At 39.8% G+C, this 17,499-nt stretch overlaps 1 protein-coding gene across 1 annotated transcript; it reads right to left on the bottom strand.

The window, feature by feature from the left end:
- Nucleotides 1-1,487: 1,487 nt before the first annotated feature.
- LOC134036230 (myosin heavy chain, fast skeletal muscle-like) lies at nucleotides 1,488-15,452 on the bottom strand. Its single transcript, XM_062481067.1, has 40 exons — nucleotides 15,414-15,452; nucleotides 15,026-15,244; nucleotides 14,636-14,779; nucleotides 14,362-14,518; nucleotides 14,124-14,151; nucleotides 13,505-13,619; nucleotides 13,009-13,101; nucleotides 12,789-12,852; nucleotides 12,433-12,531; nucleotides 12,185-12,288; nucleotides 11,970-12,108; nucleotides 11,722-11,840; nucleotides 11,440-11,589; nucleotides 11,096-11,266; nucleotides 10,580-10,883; nucleotides 10,401-10,465; nucleotides 10,224-10,311; nucleotides 10,029-10,146; nucleotides 9,799-9,922; nucleotides 9,499-9,635; nucleotides 8,983-9,238; nucleotides 8,622-8,864; nucleotides 8,347-8,523; nucleotides 7,646-7,791; nucleotides 7,317-7,407; nucleotides 6,760-7,149; nucleotides 6,269-6,395; nucleotides 5,961-6,079; nucleotides 5,547-5,743; nucleotides 5,230-5,413; nucleotides 4,935-5,100; nucleotides 4,715-4,839; nucleotides 4,309-4,617; nucleotides 3,552-3,755; nucleotides 3,317-3,442; nucleotides 2,792-2,962; nucleotides 2,543-2,647; nucleotides 2,353-2,448; nucleotides 2,081-2,212; nucleotides 1,488-1,609 (listed from the first exon to the last, which is right to left on the bottom strand). Exons 2-40 carry the CDS (start codon nucleotides 15,230-15,232, stop codon nucleotides 1,592-1,594), a joined length of 5,808 nt encoding a protein of 1,935 aa, XP_062337051.1. The 5' UTR covers nucleotides 15,233-15,244; nucleotides 15,414-15,452; the 3' UTR covers nucleotides 1,488-1,591.
- Nucleotides 15,453-17,499: the final 2,047 nt, after the last annotated feature.

Here is a 17,499-nt window from a genome sequence, read left to right as displayed (position 1 = left end):
AAATGCCAGATGTCTGCACATCCACAACAACAGGAACAATGTTACTAAATGTAATTCTTCTTTTAACAACTGTCAAAAGTAAGTGACACAATACCGGAAGTTTTACAGATACAAATGCTTTTTTTCTAACATGTACAATATATATTATAATTCTCACATTCTTCAAACAGTTTCACTAACTATATAGCATATTATATCTTTGACATGTATTTGAATGGAAAACTATTTTATTCTGAAAATTAAAAGATTGTGTTTTTTAGGTATCAACTGTGAAGATATCATTACATCATTAGCAGACACTAAAATGGCTTTGGAAGGAGATAGTACTCCTCTTTCCTGCAAAGTTAAATACAACCCTGGTGACAACCTTCAATGGTATCGGCAATACCCCAAATCAGCTCCTCAGTTGTTGATAATGCAGCATGGAGAAGTGAAAACGGGGATCACTCTGAATCATGATAAAGATGCAGAACGCTTGGATCTGGTGCTCTCCTCTGCTGAAGTGACAGACTCTGCTCTGTACTACTGTGCTGTGAGGCCCACAGTGACAGGAAACCCAGACACACTGTACAAAAACCTGACTAGAACATGTAACAAGATTACAGCATCTGCTGCCATTGCACCTCAGGACTGGGCTCCACAAGTATAAAATATAATTGTTAATGTGTAAAATCACCTCATACCAGTATGAGGGTTGACTCTCATTATAATCAACAATTCTTTTTCTTACATGTTCTCATAGTTTGCACATACTCTGAAGTAGAAATATTGTCCTTGAATATTAATTAATGTTTACATTATGTTTTCTGTGCAGTGAGCATCATGTAATCCAGAGAGAAAGATTCTGTGGACATCTAAAAGGAGGGGCCTCTACGCAAACTTGAACAATTAGAGTATGATGTTGTTTGGATGGATAAAATATACATTTAATTAGTTATTTGTATATGGATAATTAAATTAATGTAACAGCACTCCACTTTAGTGCCAGGAGGTGGTGCTGTAATGTTAAACTTCTTATTAAAATGTAGGTGAAGAGTTCAGTACTTTGTTGAGATTAGACATTAAGGATACTTGTTTGATGTTGCACTGTGACAGACATTCTAAAGATGTTGATGTTTCATGATTAAAAAAAAAAAAAAAAATACTCCAATACTGGACAACATGCTATTGAGGGACGTGTGGCTAATTTTAGGTGGACCCTCTGAGTTATGAATGTGTCTTACGAATGAAATAATTGTATTAGAAATGGTAAATATTAAGTGCAATTCCACAATATAATTGAGTGTGTGGAAGTATGTATATATTTAATCATCATTCCATTTGCAGTGACAGTAAACATCACAACGCACTAATAAGAGATGTTTTAAAAAGTAATTTGGATACAGCTCATTTGCTACAAGCTGAAGTTGAATTGGAGGTACTAATTGTAACACTTGTCTGTGTGCATAATACTTCGAATTTGCTCAAAAATCCACAAAGTCATGAAATAGCGTAGGCCTACGTACTTTATTTCAAACCATGTTCAAAATATCACCATTCAATTCATATTTTATGAAACATAGCAATGTTTTGGTGCAGGTTCTTGTCACTTCTATTCAGCTTCCTTTGCCTGATAGAAGGGAAGAGAGAATGAAGGATCATTACTAATCCCATTTATTTTACACAAAATGTGGACATTCTAAATACATTAACCTTTTTAAGTAATACTTCACCAAATGTCCAACCTATAAATTAATTGGAGAGTTAGGGGTACCTTCAATTTACTTACTATTAGTAAAACCTGGTATTGGAAAATATGTATAGTACCAGTCAAAAGTTTGGACACATTTTCCATGTGTCCAAACTTTTGACTGGTACTGTATTTAAAAAAAGTATTAGAAAAATATATATAGTGTGGCAATTGGACGTCATGGAATAATAGAGCTTAGAGCTGACAAATCACACCTGAAGGATAAATGCACATAGTGGTCTGCTGCAACTTAACGGTTATTGGATGCTACACTACATGAATTTAAATGTTACCACACTTGAAATGGTGTTAATAAGGTTCCAGTAGTATAAGTCAGCAGCATCTCTTTACCTTTCCGGCCTCACGGCTCTTGGCTCTGAGCTTGTTGACCTGAGACTCAGCGATGTCAGCACGCTCCTCAGCCTCCTCCAGCTCATGCTGAACCTTCCTGAACTTGGACATGTGGGAGTTGGACTGCTCCTCCTGGGTGACATTGAGGGCAGGTTTAAAGATTAGCAGAATGGCCATCGCTTTTTGAAAAGGCTGATTAGGTTAATTAATATTTTACGTTGTAAAGTCTAATTCTGTAATATTACATTTATATTAATTAATGTATGACTCACCGCCTCCTCAGCCTGTCTCTTGTAAGCCTTTACTTTAAGCTGCAGCTTATCCACCAGGTCCTGAAGTCTGGTTACATTCTTCTTATCCTCCTCAGTCTGAAGCAGATGATGAGGTAAACACAAATTATTTGTATCAACATGTAAGCCTACTGTTTTATCAAAATATGCAGATTTTTACTGTGTGTTGTACCTGGTATGTCAGCTCCTTGACTCTGCGCTCATACTTGCGGACTCCCTTGACTGCATCTGCTCCTCTCCTCTGTTCAGCATCAACTTCAGTCTCCAGCTCACGCACCTGCATTGAGAACAGGAGGTCATGAGTGAACCTGTGGAATCTACCACTCATGAAGTCATAGACAAAAGGGTTTTATTAGGGTTTACAGTGAATACACACAAAATACTCAAATAAATTACATTGCAGACTAGACTATCAACTCACCCTGGACTCCAGTTTCTGGAGCTGCTTCTTGCCACCCTTCATGGCTAGGTTCTCTGCCTCATCCAGACGGTGCTGCAGGTCCTTGACTGTCACTTCAAGATTCTTCTTCATCCTCTCAAGGTGAGAGCTGGTGTCCTGCTCCTTCTTCAGCTCTTCTGCCATCATGGCCGCCTGCAACAGTAAAATAATACACCACAGAACAGATCAGACATGAGGAGATGAAGTAAAGCTAGGTGAGCTTCATTTAGTTGCTATGATGGCTGTTCATTGACATTTTGTGAGGGCAAAAGGTAATACCATCTCTATATAACTAGTATACAAATAGGGGTGGAAGGTAGTTCCTGTTTAACATACATGTTAGTTACAGTATGTTATTGTACACAGATGCTAACTACTGTATGCTGGCATTACTTTTAAAATGTTTTAGTAGAACAATACATTTTAGAACAGTGGGGAAGTGGCAGTGGTAGTAGAACAGTGGTAAGAGTGGGAGCACACAGATGGATTCAAGTTATCCACACTCACATCAGTGATGGCCTTCTTGGCCTTCTCCTCAGCGTTCCTGGCCTCCTGGACAATGTCTTCCACCTCTCCCTGCACCTGAACCAGGTCAGTCTCAAGCTTCTTCTTGGTGTTCAACAGGCTTGTGTTCTGGAGGAAAAGTAGGAGACATTAACAGTGAGTTTTTCTTAGCTGTGTATATATGTGTGTTGGTGTGTGTGTGTGTGTGTGTGTGTGTGTTTGTGAATGTTGTCCACACCTGGGAATGCAGCAATCCCACTCTCTCGCTGGCGTCCACCAGCTCCTGCTCGGCCACTTTGCGGCCTCTCTCTGACTGCTCCAGAGCAACTCTCAGCTCCTCAATCTCAGCCATCATCAGACCATTTCTACGTTCCACCATGGCAGCCTGTTCCTTCATGTCCTCTGCGGCACGAACAGCATCATCCAGGTGCAACTGGGCATCCTGTGGCAAGACCATGTACAGAGTGTATTTTCTATACCAGTGTATAATAGCAAATGTTTACTGTGGGTGAAAAAATAACATTTTGAAAAACTTTTTTTTTATTACTGTTAAATTTGAATGTGTTGGATTTTCTGTTCTGTTAAATTAATGTTTAATGTCACACTGAAGGGTTGGTTGCAAAGATTGAGAGATCATTGGGGGTTTCCTGTTGGTCACTAGCTGTCTGAGTGAGCAATAATTGCCTTTAACCAGATGCCTCCAGGGCACTCCTTTAAAGTTTAATAGTTTGTTAATTAATGAAGGCGTATTTGAACGACATTTAACTGTTTGTACACAATTCGATTCTCCGATTTACGCGGCTGTAGCTTTGGTGGGTTTGGTGGGTATTTCCATAAAAAATCCTGTAGCCTGTAGTTTTGGAATGAAACATTCAATAAACTCATAGGTGTGATGTTCAGGTGTCCATATACTTTTGTACATATAGAGTACTTTATATTAATAACATATAAATATAGTTTATGTACTGTAAGACTATTGCCAACATTCACAGTACCTTGAGCTGCGCCTGAACATTCCTCAGCTGCTTCTGGGACTCAGCAGCCTGGCGGTTAGCATGGCTCAGCTGGATCTCCATCTCATTCAGGTCTCCCTCCATCTTCTTCTTTATTCTCAGAGCATCATTCCTGCTGCGGACCTCAGAGTCCAGGGTGCTCTGCATGGAGTCCAGAACTCTCTGGCTGTTCCTCTTGATCTGCTCCATCTCTTCATCCTTCTCTGCCAGCTTTCTGTCCACCTCACCCTTGATCTGGTTCAGCTCCAGCTGCACACGCAGAATCTTGGACTCCTCATGCTCCAGGGTTCCCTGAATAAAGAAACAATTTGCAATCATTCTTAGTTAAGTTGATCCTAAAAGTGTTTATTTTTTCCACTTCATTCTGGAAATTGTAGAGAGTTTGTACCTCAGCCTCCTCCAGAGCCGTCTGGATCTCAGACTTCTCTGTCTCCACTGTCTTCTTGGCCTTCTCCAGCTCATGGATGCTCTTGCCAGTCTCTCCGATCTGCTCGGTCAGGTCAGAGATCTCCTCTGATTAGAAAAAAAACATTTGGAATCACCATTACATGTGATTGCACACTACTTAAGTATACTGTATAAAGCACCACATACAACATTTATCTCACGTTGCAAGTTTTTGTTCTCTCTCTTCAGAGTCTCCAGATGGTCAAGAGCCTCCTCATAGGAGTTCTTCATCTTGAAGAGCTCTGTGCTGAGAGAACGAGTCTCCTTCTGAGCTCCCTCCAGCTCAGCCTGGCCCTCCTCAAACTTCTGCTTCCACTCTGCAAGAACCTACCAAAGTACCACAGCAGCAATTCATACAACAAACAACTGAAGGTCTATCTTGTACACCATTCAACTGCACGTTTCAAACAGTGACCTCAAAACTTAAATTTGTAGGTGTAGTACAATATTTTTCACCTTGTCAAAGTTCCTCTGCTTCTTATCCAGGTTGGCAGCCAGGGCATTGGCTCTCTCAACATCAATCATGAGGTCCTCCACCTCTCCCTGCAGCCTCTGCTTGGTCTTCTCCAGAGAGGCACACTTGGAGTTGGTGGCCTCAATGGTTTCCTCAGCATCCTGGAGACGCTGAGCCAGCTTCTTTCTGTTAGGTACAAGAGCAGTATTGTAACAATGTCTTGTCCTGATGGCAGGCTTGCAGTATTTGACAATGCTGTCAAATAATGTTGTGGCTCATTTGTGTATCGCTGCCTGAGGGCAGACTTCCAAGGACTTACTTGGCCTCCTCCAGCTCCTCTGTCCTCTGGATGGCATCAGTTTCATACTTGGTCCTCCACTGAGCCACTTCAGAGTTAGCCTTGGACATGCCGCGCTGCAGCTCTGCCTTGGCCTCCTGCTCCTCCTCAAACTGCTCCCTCAGCAGGTCACAGTCGTGGCGGGCAGACTGGACACCATGGGCCAGGGCGTTCTTAGCCTTAAAGGGAAATAAAAAGGGGCAGCTGTGTTGACTTGATCAATGAGAACTACAGGGTGATGCGTTTAGATTTGATTCCTTACTGATAAGATATCGAGAGACAGATATGGACTGGTAAAATATCCAAACAGGCACTGCCTTACAGGGACTGTTCAGCTCAGTGGGCCTGTGGATCAATGGTAAACGTTTTGTATTTTTCTTCAGGTTTGAGAATTACCTTGACCTCCTCCTCAACACGCCTCTTGAGCTCCTCAATCTGCTGGGTGTAGGCCTGCTTGCCTCTGGTCAACTGGGACACCAGGGCTTCCTTCTCCTCCAGCTGGCGACCAAACTCACCTGTGGGGAGTTGATCAAATCTGAGTTTTCTTTCTTTAAGATTATCCCATCAACTTAGTTCGATTTTGTGGAGCATTAGATAATTGTTAATCAAAGTCAAATCTTAAACTGGTACTGTATTTTATAACTTTAATCAGTACACAGTAATTGGAAGTACTTCAATGTTGCTTTATTCTTGACTGATTTTACCGTTCTCAGTGAGGAGTCTGGCTCTCTGTCCACCAATGTCGTTGATCTGGCGCACATTCTCATCGTTCTTGGTCTTGATCTCACTGAGCTGGTCCTCAAGGGTACGACACATCTTCTCCAGATTGCCCTGCGGAACAAACATCATGTTTTACAGACATTGTTTCCTGATTCATAACCAGCTAAATGCAGACAGTGTATGGATTGGGTTATTTTTCTTCACTTTCCCAAACCATAATTTAAGAAATGCATAAGCTTTGTAACACATACTGTACTGTATGGAATTGGATACATGTAGCATCTCCCATGTATGCATGACAACGACTAAATGCTCACATGGATAGGAGTCAATATAATGTTATCAATAGTAACATAAAACTTTGGAGATTAACAAGAGGTCAGATTTCAGATCCTGATCCTGAGACTACCTAAACCCTAATCTTGCCATCCCACCATTTGGTCTTATTATGTGATTGTTATTTGTTATCACTGACCTTAGACTTTGCAACCGCCTCCATGTTGGAGGAGAGGTCGTCAATCTCCATCTTGAATTCACTCTTCTCTTTTTCCAGCTTCTGTTTGACGCGCTGCAGGTTGTCGATCTGCTCTCCCAGCTCTGCCACACTGTCAGCCTGCTTCTTCCTCAGGGCTGAGGCTGTGGACTCATGCTGCAGGGTGGACTCCTCCAGGTCACGTCTCAGCTTCTGAAACTCAGCCTCTCGCTTCTTGTTCATATCAATCTGAGCAGATGTGGCGCCTCCAGCCTCCTCCAGCCTCTCACTGATCTCCTCAAGTTCCCTGGACAGATCAGCCCTCTGCTTTTCCACCTTGGCCCTGGCAGCACGCTCAGCCTCAATCTCCTCCTCCAGCTCTTCAATACGAGCCTACAGTAGATGTCAAATATTTTTTAGCTGCTAATTAAACAATTTATCAAGGAATTTCCTCACCTCAGGAAGTCATGAACTCTGGCATACAGCTATTGTCAAATGTAGTATTTCCAGTGAAAAAAAGTTGAATATCCCTATACTTGGGCATAGTAACTACAATGCACCTGGAGCTCCTTGATCTTCTTCTGCAGCTGGGCACCCAGAGACTGCTCATCCTCAATCTTGCTGAGGAGCTGGCTGGTCTCAAAGTCTTTTCTATTATGCACAAGAGAATCCATGTCAGAGGTTTAGTTACTGTGTTATGAGGGGAAAGTCAAATAACAAACTATCAAATCCATAAGGGGACAGTCTGTAGAGTTTGTAAGTATCAACTAAAATTTGTATTCTTGTAATAATTTTTGAAAACAATTTAAAAAGTCAGACAAGAATATCTCAAATAATGTCAAATTACATATGTCTATATCTATACTGTATAGTGTATCAGAACACTTACTTCTTGATCTTCTCATCAGATTGCTGCTTGTCGTTCTCCAGGTCCATTAAGGACTCCTGAGCCAGTTTCAGGTCTCCCTCCAGCTTTCTCTTGCCTCTCTCAAGGTCCATACGGAGCTTCTTCTCTTGCTCCAGAGAACCTTCAAGCTGGAGGACAAAAAAACAGTTGGGTAACATTTGACATTGAGGTTACATTAACTACCATGTAACTACATAGCAATGCTTATTGTAAAAGTTATGTAGGTTAATAGGAATTGATATGTCCTTAAATGGCATTAAGTATTAGTGGTATATTGTATGTTTAAAATAACGTGTAAGGCAAAGTATGGGGGAGGGTTGTAAAGGTTACAACAAATACAAAGTTTCCATTGTGTAATAACTTGAAAACTAAACTACAGCTGCAAATGTTACGACAGTTTCTATGTAACTACAATGTTGTTACTAATTGTATGGTAGTTAAAGTAACCTCAATGTAAAGGGTTGATAGTTATCACTATTACTTAACCATATGACAATGAATACAAGTATTATTATTATTAATAATATTATTATTAAAACAATAATTGTTGGCTGTTAATCTGAATCCCTGATATCAAAAAGGGAATGTTCAAGAGCTGTTAAAATCTAGGCTAGCACATGGAGAGTTTAAATACATTTTCTAAATGTAAAATGTGCAAGAACAGTTCTTCTAACTCAACTCACATCATCAACTTGTTGTTCCAGCTTGGTCTTGGCCTTGGTCAGAGTGTTGACTTTGTCCTCCTCTGCCTGCAGGTCATCCAGTGTCTGCTGGTGGGCCTCTTGCAGAGCTTTCTTCTCCTTGGTCAGCTTGGCAACACTCTCATCTTGAGATGACATCTCCTCAGTCAGGTTTTTAACCTGTATGAGACATCCAAGTTGGTTTCATAAATCAGAGAGTTGGTTCAAGGGAGTTTTTTGAACAAGGTACTGCTTTGCTCTTGGTGAGATGTTGATACCTTGTTCTCTGTGGCATGTTTCTCCTTCTCCACTTTGGCCAGGGTAAGCTCCAGATCATCAATGTCCTTCTTCAGTTCAGAGCACTCATCCTCCAGCTTCCTCTTCTTGGCTGTCAGCTCAGCATTCATTTCCTCTTCATCCTCCAGTCTTTCTGCTGTCTCTTTGAGTTTGGCCTCCAGCTGGATCTTGCTCTTGATCAGACCCTCACATCTCTCCTCAGCGTCATTCAGATTCTCTGATTCCTGAAAAAAGAAAAGTAAAAATATTGATTAGTATTGACTATCTTTTATTTTATATGTTTAGTCATTGTTTTAGGCACTGTACAGAATGCTTTCACACATGAATATGTATTTCACTTACAGAAGCAACTTGGAGAGACAGATCATTCCTCTCCTGCAGTATGGACACCATTTTCTCCTCCAGCTCCTTCTTGCGAGCCTCAGCCTTGGTAAGAGCAACTTTACATTTCTCATAGTCCTCTTTCATGTTGGCCAGCTCCTTCTCAGTCTCAGCACTTTGCAGGAGAGGCTTGATCTTATAGTAGACCTTCATCCATGGCCAGTGTTTCACATTCATGAATGAGCGGACATTGTACTGGATGGTGTAGACAGCCTCTCTGATAAAGAGAGATAAAGACAGTAATTGGTTAGCTCGATACAAAATGATGTAATTAAATCATTACACTAACCCATTCCTACATGTAAAATCTATCATCATTCCATAAAGTTCAATATATCCATCAATCCAAAATTACAAGTTCCCATCATTATTCTAAAAAAAGCTTCATACTTAAACAGAATTGAATCACTCCCTAAAAACATGGTTTGAATGCAAAAACCTGAATCCGTATTTTTCCTTGTATCTTCTCCATCTCACCTCCTCTCCATCATCTTGGCAAACTCCTTCCTCATCACGTATCCACGGGCAAGAGCCTGCGTCATGGTTACCAGATTAGCAAGCTTCTCATCTCTCATCTCCTCAAGGACACCAAGCAGACCAGCTTTGAAGAACACCTGAGGCACAGGTATAATACAAAACTGAATATAAAAAGAGGACTAAAACAGATTCACATAAGAGACTGTTCGTCTAATCAAATATAGGCCAATGCACTGTTTGCAGAGTATTTACCATAAAGTTGCTTGTATCGCATCATCAAGAGTGTATCTGGTTTGTTACCTTGGTGTGTCCAAACTTGTACTCCTCATGATCTATATCAATTGACCCAAGCAGCTTCTCAGAAGCCTTCTTGTTGTCAATGAATTGGCCTTCGGGGATTACAGCAGCATTCAATACTTTGTATCTGTATAGAGAAACATTTAGATTATTACTGTACATTTTTCTGTCTACCTGTATTACTGTACCTGTATTATATATTTTTTTTTTATATTATGCATGTGTGTCAGTACCTCTGCTTGAAGTCAGCATAGAGGATTCGGCTGGGGAAGCCCTTTCTGCAGATCCTAATACCCTCCAGCACACCATTACACCTCAGCTGGTGGATAACCAGGAAGTTCTCCATCAAACCTGGTTTCAAAAGTTAGAGTTACAATTGGCAAATGTATTATATTCACTTAAGAGTAAAATGATGTGTTCTGTTATACCTGGAGTCTTTGACTCATTGGGGATCAGACAACGCACAAAATGAGGGTGGGTGCTCCTCAAGTTGGTCATCAGCTTTCCCAAATTCTCCTGTAAGGTTTTTGCAAATTATATCTTCAAAACAATAATGTCATTAAGTTGTTTAGTTGTTTTAAAACATTATAAAAAAGTGTACTCACTCTGAACTGAGAAGACACAGTCTGCATGGAACCTCCCTTCTTCTTGCCTCCTTTCTTTGTTGTATCTGTTGAACAGATACGACAGATTGGAGATCATTAACAGAAATAGTTTAACTTTTTATTATGAATGAATTTTTTGGTGTGTGTCATGCCTGAACTGTTAATATAACAGTACTAACCCTCAGGTGGAGGAGCAACATAAATGGTGGCCAGCAGTTTGACAGATGACTTCCCATACAGCTGAATCACAGAGTCGTTCAGGGGATCCTTGTTCTTTTCCAGCCAGCCAGTGATATTGTAGTCCACTATACCAGCATAGTGGGCCAGAGAGAAGTGGGCTTCTGCTTTGCCCTTTACTGGTTTAGGCTTCTCAAATGCTTTAGTCTTTCCAAGATGTTGGTCATACAGCTTGTTCTTGAAGGAAGTGTCTGAAGCCTTGGGGAACATGCACTCCTCTTCAAGGATGGAGAAAATGCCCATTGGCTGTGTAGAAAAATATGTGTATGCTAAATGTATTTTTCAGAAGTAAGCATACATTATTAAACTATAATTATTAACTCTGTTATAATTACAATGAAATATGTCAACTTATTAAAGCACCTCATACAACCGAATTATATCCTTGCTGTATCCTTGGCATTGTGTAAAATCAATGATGATATACTGTACATCAATAGTTTTTCCAGAAAGCTCACCTTCTCAATAAGCTCAATGCAGGCAGCCAAGTCCATGCCAAAGTCAATGAAAGCCCAGACAATGCCCTCCTTCTTGTACTCCTCTTGCTCCAGGACGAACATGGTGTGGTTGAAGAACTGTTGCAGTTTCTCATTGGTGAAGTTGATGCACAGCTGCTCCATGCTGTTGTACTGTAGATTTTCAGTTTGGGAGAACTTTATTGAGCTATCCACCCATACTGTATTATATTTTTACTTCACCTGCACTTAATTTAGAGTAGATCATCTCTGTATAGTTTCCTGATACGCAAAATCAACCACTTGCTAATTTATTACAAATAATCTTTGACCAATCTCAAACTCACGTCAAAGATCTCAAATCCAGCAATGTCAAGCACACCAATGTAGTAGTTCCTTTGCTGCTTGGTGTCCAACATCTGGTTGATGCGGACGACCATCCACAAGAACATCCTCTCATAGATGGACTTGGCCAAAGCGCTCACTGAGTTGTTCACCTGTGTCACATTACGTAATTCCATTATTTCATAGATATAGATATACCATCCCACTGCACTTGTAAAAGCATATCAAATATTTTTTTTAAATATTATTGTAGGAAAAAGATCGGAGGCTTTTCCAAGCCTTACCTGAGGCACTGTCTGACCCTTGGTCACATACTCATTGCCGACCTTCACTCTGGGGTAGCACAGGGCTTTCAGCATGTCAGCTGAGTTCAGACCCAGAAGGTAACCGATTTTATCAGCCACTGGGGGGAGAAAAGAGCAATGAGCATCGGAATGCAGGTTTATCACAAATAGGTTTAATAGTACAATAGTTACATAGTAAAATGGTTAAGGATTACAGTAAGAACTTTTGGATTAAATGTCAGACTTACCATCTGTGCCATCTGGCTCAGCCTGCTCCTCACGCTGCTTCTGCTTGAATTTCATGTTGCCGTGGTGCATGACAGCACCAGTCAGCTTGTAGATGCTCATCTTCTCTTCATTGGTGAAGCCCAAGATGTCAATAGCATCCTGGATGGGGAAAGAAAGTTTACATTAAACCACCAATACATTATGATTTTCAAGTTGAATCCTTTTAGTGACTTACATCTGTGGCATCAAGCTCAACCTTGTCATCGATACTGGCCACAGTGATCTGACCCTGGCTGATCATGGGATAGTCATAGGGGTTGGTGGTGATAAGACACATTTCTGTGGAGACACAAAACAAAAATGATTATCACCTGAAACTAGTTAAAGGTAAAAAGGTGAAATGTTGCACCCTCACTGAGAGGACAAAGGAGCAAATGCTGAACAGTAAATCATATTATTCATTTAAGCTCTGTAGTGCCTCACCAACAAGCTCAGGCTTGTGGTTGGTCATCATCTGGTAGAAGATGTGGTAGCCTCTCTCATCAGGCAGCTGGAAACTTACTCTGGACTTTTCCAGCAGGTCTGACAGGGTTAGATAAAAAATAGAGAGAGAGAGAGAGAGAGAGAGAGAGAGAGAGAGAGAGAGAGAGAGAGAGAGAGAGAGAGAGAGAGAGAGAGAGAGAAAGAGAAAGAGAAAGAGAAAGAGAAAGAGAAAGAGAAAGAGAAGAGAGAGAGAGAGAGAGAGAGAGAGAGAGAGAGAGAGAGAGAGAACATTTAGAATCTATTGTATATTGACACCAACAGCTGATCAATGCAGCAATTAATCCAAGTCAACTTACAAGTCTCAATATCAGCACTAGCCAGTTTGCCGGTAGTGTGGAAGTGAATCCTGATGAATTTACCCTAAAAAGGTATGATTATGAGGAAATCATTAATCTCTCAACATGTATTATTATGCTTTTTTGATTCATAATACAAATGCATAATTATATGCAGTATAGGAATATAATCATAATAGTAAGTATGAAGATGTACAGTAAATATGCCTGTCAGACTTACAAAGCGAGACGAGTTGTCGTTCCTCACTGTCTTGGCGTTACCGTAGGCCTCCAGTAGAGGGTTAGCTGCAATGATCTGATCCTCAAGAGAACCCTGAAGAGAGACAAACCAGTTGGTTTGTTTAGTCAGATAACATTCGTCTTTTGAACATTTATTACTTTTCTCTAGTCCTGGAAAGTTTAACTTCATAATAGCTTTAAACATTTATATTCAACATTTATACATTTAAACTGTTATATTGGGCAGAAATAAGAATTTTTAATTGCATTTTTAAGAGGCAAAATCTCCATTCACTAAAACAATCATCAACCACACAATTTAAGACAAGGACAAAAATAACTGGAAACATAGCTGCAAGCAGCAATGAGGGGGCCTGTTCTGAAAATCATCTGTGGCAAATTTGGTGAACATTGGACAAAATCTGGGGCCTGTTTGAATAGAGGTGTAAAAATATCATATAGAATCTTATAATTTCCTACTGCATGTTAGAACTTGCCTGCATTTTGCCAGGTGTTAGATCTTTCTTCTTTTCACCTCCAGAAACAGCAATTGTGGCGAAGTACTGGATAACACGTTTGGTGTTGACAGTCTTTCCAGCACCGGATTCTCCACTGGTTGATGAAAATGTTGTTTAGTCAAATCTAAAGTATTGGTGAATGTCTTACTCATGATACATATTAGGACATATTAGGTAAATGAAATGAACAGGTCCCTGCACTAGGTAACATTTAAGATAAGAGACACAGCGCCCCCTATATTTGTCTGAACTCCTATGCTTTTCTCCAGCTTGAGTATGACTGACACAAAATAAGCCAAATGCGATAAAATTGAACAGGATTGCTGGAACAGAATTGGTTGGAAAGTATTGGCCAGCTCCAAAAAGTATTAATAGACATTCCACTAGCACTGAGTCTGTGTTGCTAAACTATCAGAGGGACTCATTTACTTACACAACATGTTTATAGAAGACAAAACTTTATTTTGCTGAAAAAATCATGCCTCATGTTCCTTCATGTACTGAAACAAAAACATCCTGCTTCATTATTGCTTCAAACCTTGAATATAGTATTATAGATATACATTTTAAACTTGTTAATCTTAAATGTTAAACTTACGTGATCAGGACGGACTGGTTCTCCCTATCTGGAAGAGGAGAGCATGAATTATGTAAAGAAAAATGCATACCCCTCCCCATTTATCCATGTAACTATACATCAATTATTCCATCACCTTATCCATCTATCTGTTTATCCATCCATCTATTTATTCTATCTATCCAACTATTGGCCAACTTTACTTCACCAGACAAGTCAGTCAGTCCATAAATCAGTTTGCTCATCCATCTATCCATACCTGTCAACATGAACTGATAGGCGTTATCAGAGACGGAGAAGATGTGGGGTGGAGCCTCCATACGCTTCTTCCCTCTGTAGGCGTTCACCACTTCCATGTCATACACAGGGAGCATCTTGTAGGGGTTCACCGTGGCACAGAAGAGCCCAGAGTAGGTCTATGTGTGATGAGAGGGTAAAGGAAAATGTAGCTGTTAAAGTGAAGTATTTTCTATTATGGTATTTGTTCAGGTCTGGTTGGCCTACTTAAGATGGCTCATGTGTCATTTTCTTACATAGATCATCCATGCGGCATAACGCTCTTTGAGGTTATACAGGACAGAAGCTTCATTGAGGTAGGTCATCATGGCCATATCCTCAATCTTGTCATACTTAGGAGGGTTCATCTGATCTATTTGCTCTTCTTTGAAGCTTTTAACCTGACAAATGTCAAAAACATGTACAAATGTTAATTATCGGAAAAATGAGGAAACATGAGTAAAGACGGAATTCATTTTAATAGGACTTGACTACATGCCATAAGGAGTGAGTTTTATTAAAGCTAACTGAAATTCAGCAGTTGACAGGCCGACAGGCTTTTGCACACAGTCAAATGTGTTGCTACTGTACTTTAGTTTTGCTATACATACTCACTTGGTTATGACCACAAACATTTATCCTCTTACCTCCTCAGTGACAAGGATTTTCACGTCACACTTCCCGCCATCCCTCTTAATAACCAGACCCTTGAGGTACAACTCCTTGACATCAGGCACATAGCAGGCATTCTTAGCATCAAAGGGTGCAGCCTGGGCCTCAATCCTCTCTCTCTCAGGCTTGCGAAGGTAAATCGCAGCCTTCCCATATTGGGCCATCTCTGCATCCGTACTCATGGTGACGGCTCACTGGAAGACAAAGATGACAGACATAAGTAAGCTAATTAAATTGAAATATCCAGTTGGTATTATATGCTAATACTAAAATAAGGCTAAACAATACTAACAATATTTCCCCACTCAGTCTACAAATGAACCGTCTGTACAAGTATGTTCGTAATATCAAACCATGTCTCACCTGGTTTTCCCCTCCCAGATGAATTAGACTCTGATGATGCTGTCAAATATTTGAATGTTACAATTTTAGTATGAATATGGATAGTACACCCATGCCAGCCACTCAGCTCAGAAATGATCAAATTGAATAGCATTTATAGTTCAACTTCACAATGTGATACATGTCAATAATAATACAAATAATAATGTCATGTGTCAATGGCAAGGCCATGTGAATAAAGGATGCAAAGAAGAGGATCTTACCACAGAAGTTGAAGCTACTGTATCTGTCCACGGATGCTGATTTCTGGGACTCCTTATATCTGTTGCAAAGTGCCTAGCAAGCAGAAGCTAATTGTGGATCCCTTTTCTTTATGGAAGTGGATTAGAGGAAAGAATCTAGGGTCTAGCTCAGACCCCCTCCTTTGCTCTTTTTCCCCCTTCCACCATCTCCTTCTAAATTGTTTGAGAACCTTTTTATAGATAGGTTTGTTTATACTAGAACAATTCTCGGTACATAATTTTAAATGTGTTTTTGTTTATTTAACCAATTGAAGCTGTTGTTTTGACTGACAATTAGACTTTTATTTGACATTACAATTGTAAAAATACTGTAATGAGAAAGTGAAAATCCTTCCTCAGATTTTTATATAATTTCACTGCAATATCAGGTCATCATACTTAAACCCGTTTGGGAAACTGTATTGTAAACATTCCATCTTGATATGCACAAACATCTTGGTATGTAAAATGACATTGGCATTAGGGAAATTCAACATACATCATGTATTGTATCTATTATGTCCTTTCCCTCCTTGAGCTAGTACTCATAATAACCACCTCAGCTAATATTCCTAATAATGGTTTATTTCATTTCCTTAAGCAATTAAGTATGCCTCCAGGAAGCTGATGTGAAAGCTGTTGTGAATACGGTAATATGGTACAATCAATATGAAGAAATAGTGATGCAAGTCCTCCAGTCTCAACTTCTTTCAAACATAATTATGTTTTTTTTAGAATATTCCCTTGTTTTTTAATCAATAAAGCAGGATGTCTCAGTGGTGTAGTTGGAGGATGTTTATTATGTTAAGTCATGAATGAAAATCGAATTATAATTTATATGTATAGCCCTTTTTCAAGCAATGTCACAGAGGGTTTCACATACACCCATAGAACTGCACGTTAACCAACCTAAATCAGTACGCTTCCCCAATATGCACAGCAACAGTCAAGCTTTTCTCAGTTTGGTTGAAAACAGGTAGTTATAGACAGTTTAATATCAGTCTGCCTTCCTGATGCATCAGCATTTTATTCAGTAACTTGATTGGAGCTATAAACAAGATCCTCTGAGTAAAAGTCTAATTTGGGATGTGAAATGTCACATGTGATGGCAAGGCTCCACCAAATAATAACCTTACTTACCCTACAAAGGTCAACGCAGGGATTGGCTCTTCAAGGGTTTATATTCAAAGCCAAATATCTCAGTGGTAAATCCACTTCAGCACCAATGTCAGAATTGTGAGGATGGAGGGGGGTACGTGGGGGAAAGGGGGACTTATAAGGTAAAACGACTGTGCTTTCACACCGCAACATGAGTAGGCACATGCAAAATAACCTACAGCTGAAGATGATGCCACAATAATAATGATGACACAAAGGACTTTATGACCCTTTATCAGTAAAATGAATAATAAGCTACCATTCAAGCTAAATCAGTGTCAGTCTAAATAACATCTTATATGGCCTTTTGAGTCATGAACTTTTTTTTAGCTATGTTGTGTGTGGTTCTAACTTTATTTAAGACTGTTCCAGCTATTAAAAATAGCATGAAGAATAAAAAGAAAGTAAATCATGCAGAAAAAGACATCTAGACACTCTTCAAACTATTATTTGAAGGAAATGTATCAAGCTTTTTTTGTAAAGTATAGCATTGTCTTTAGGATGTGTTGTTCAGCCATGACATTGAAAGAAAGGGTGGCATCAATCTTGACAACGGAGGAGCAGCTGTTGTCTGTTGATGTTAAGACATTCACTGAAGTGAAACTTTAACCTGCACTATGTAATCCAGTACATTGTTGAAGTTGTTTAAGGCGCTGTTTTAAACTGTA

The sequence above is a fragment of the Osmerus eperlanus genome, chromosome 16 (assembly GCF_963692335.1).
Source record: "Osmerus eperlanus chromosome 16, fOsmEpe2.1, whole genome shotgun sequence".
Taxonomy (NCBI): Eukaryota; Metazoa; Chordata; class Actinopteri; order Osmeriformes; family Osmeridae; genus Osmerus; species Osmerus eperlanus.
Note: the sequence above shows the minus strand (reverse complement) of the source record. Positions and strands in the feature narration are given on the sequence as shown.

Coding starts and splice junctions, on each gene's coding strand:
- LOC134036230 (XM_062481067.1), bottom strand. CDS start 15,232: ATGAGTACGGATGCAGAGATGGCCCAATATGGGAAGGCTGCGATTTAC. Junction 6,396..6,759: donor AGGCGGTTGCAAAGTCTAAG/GTCAGTGATAAC, acceptor TTTGTTCCGCAG/GGCAATCTGGAGAAGATGTG. Junction 5,414..5,546: donor GAGGAGCTGGAGGAGGCCAA/GTAAGTCCTTGG, acceptor TGTACCTAACAG/AAAGAAGCTGGCTCAGCGTC.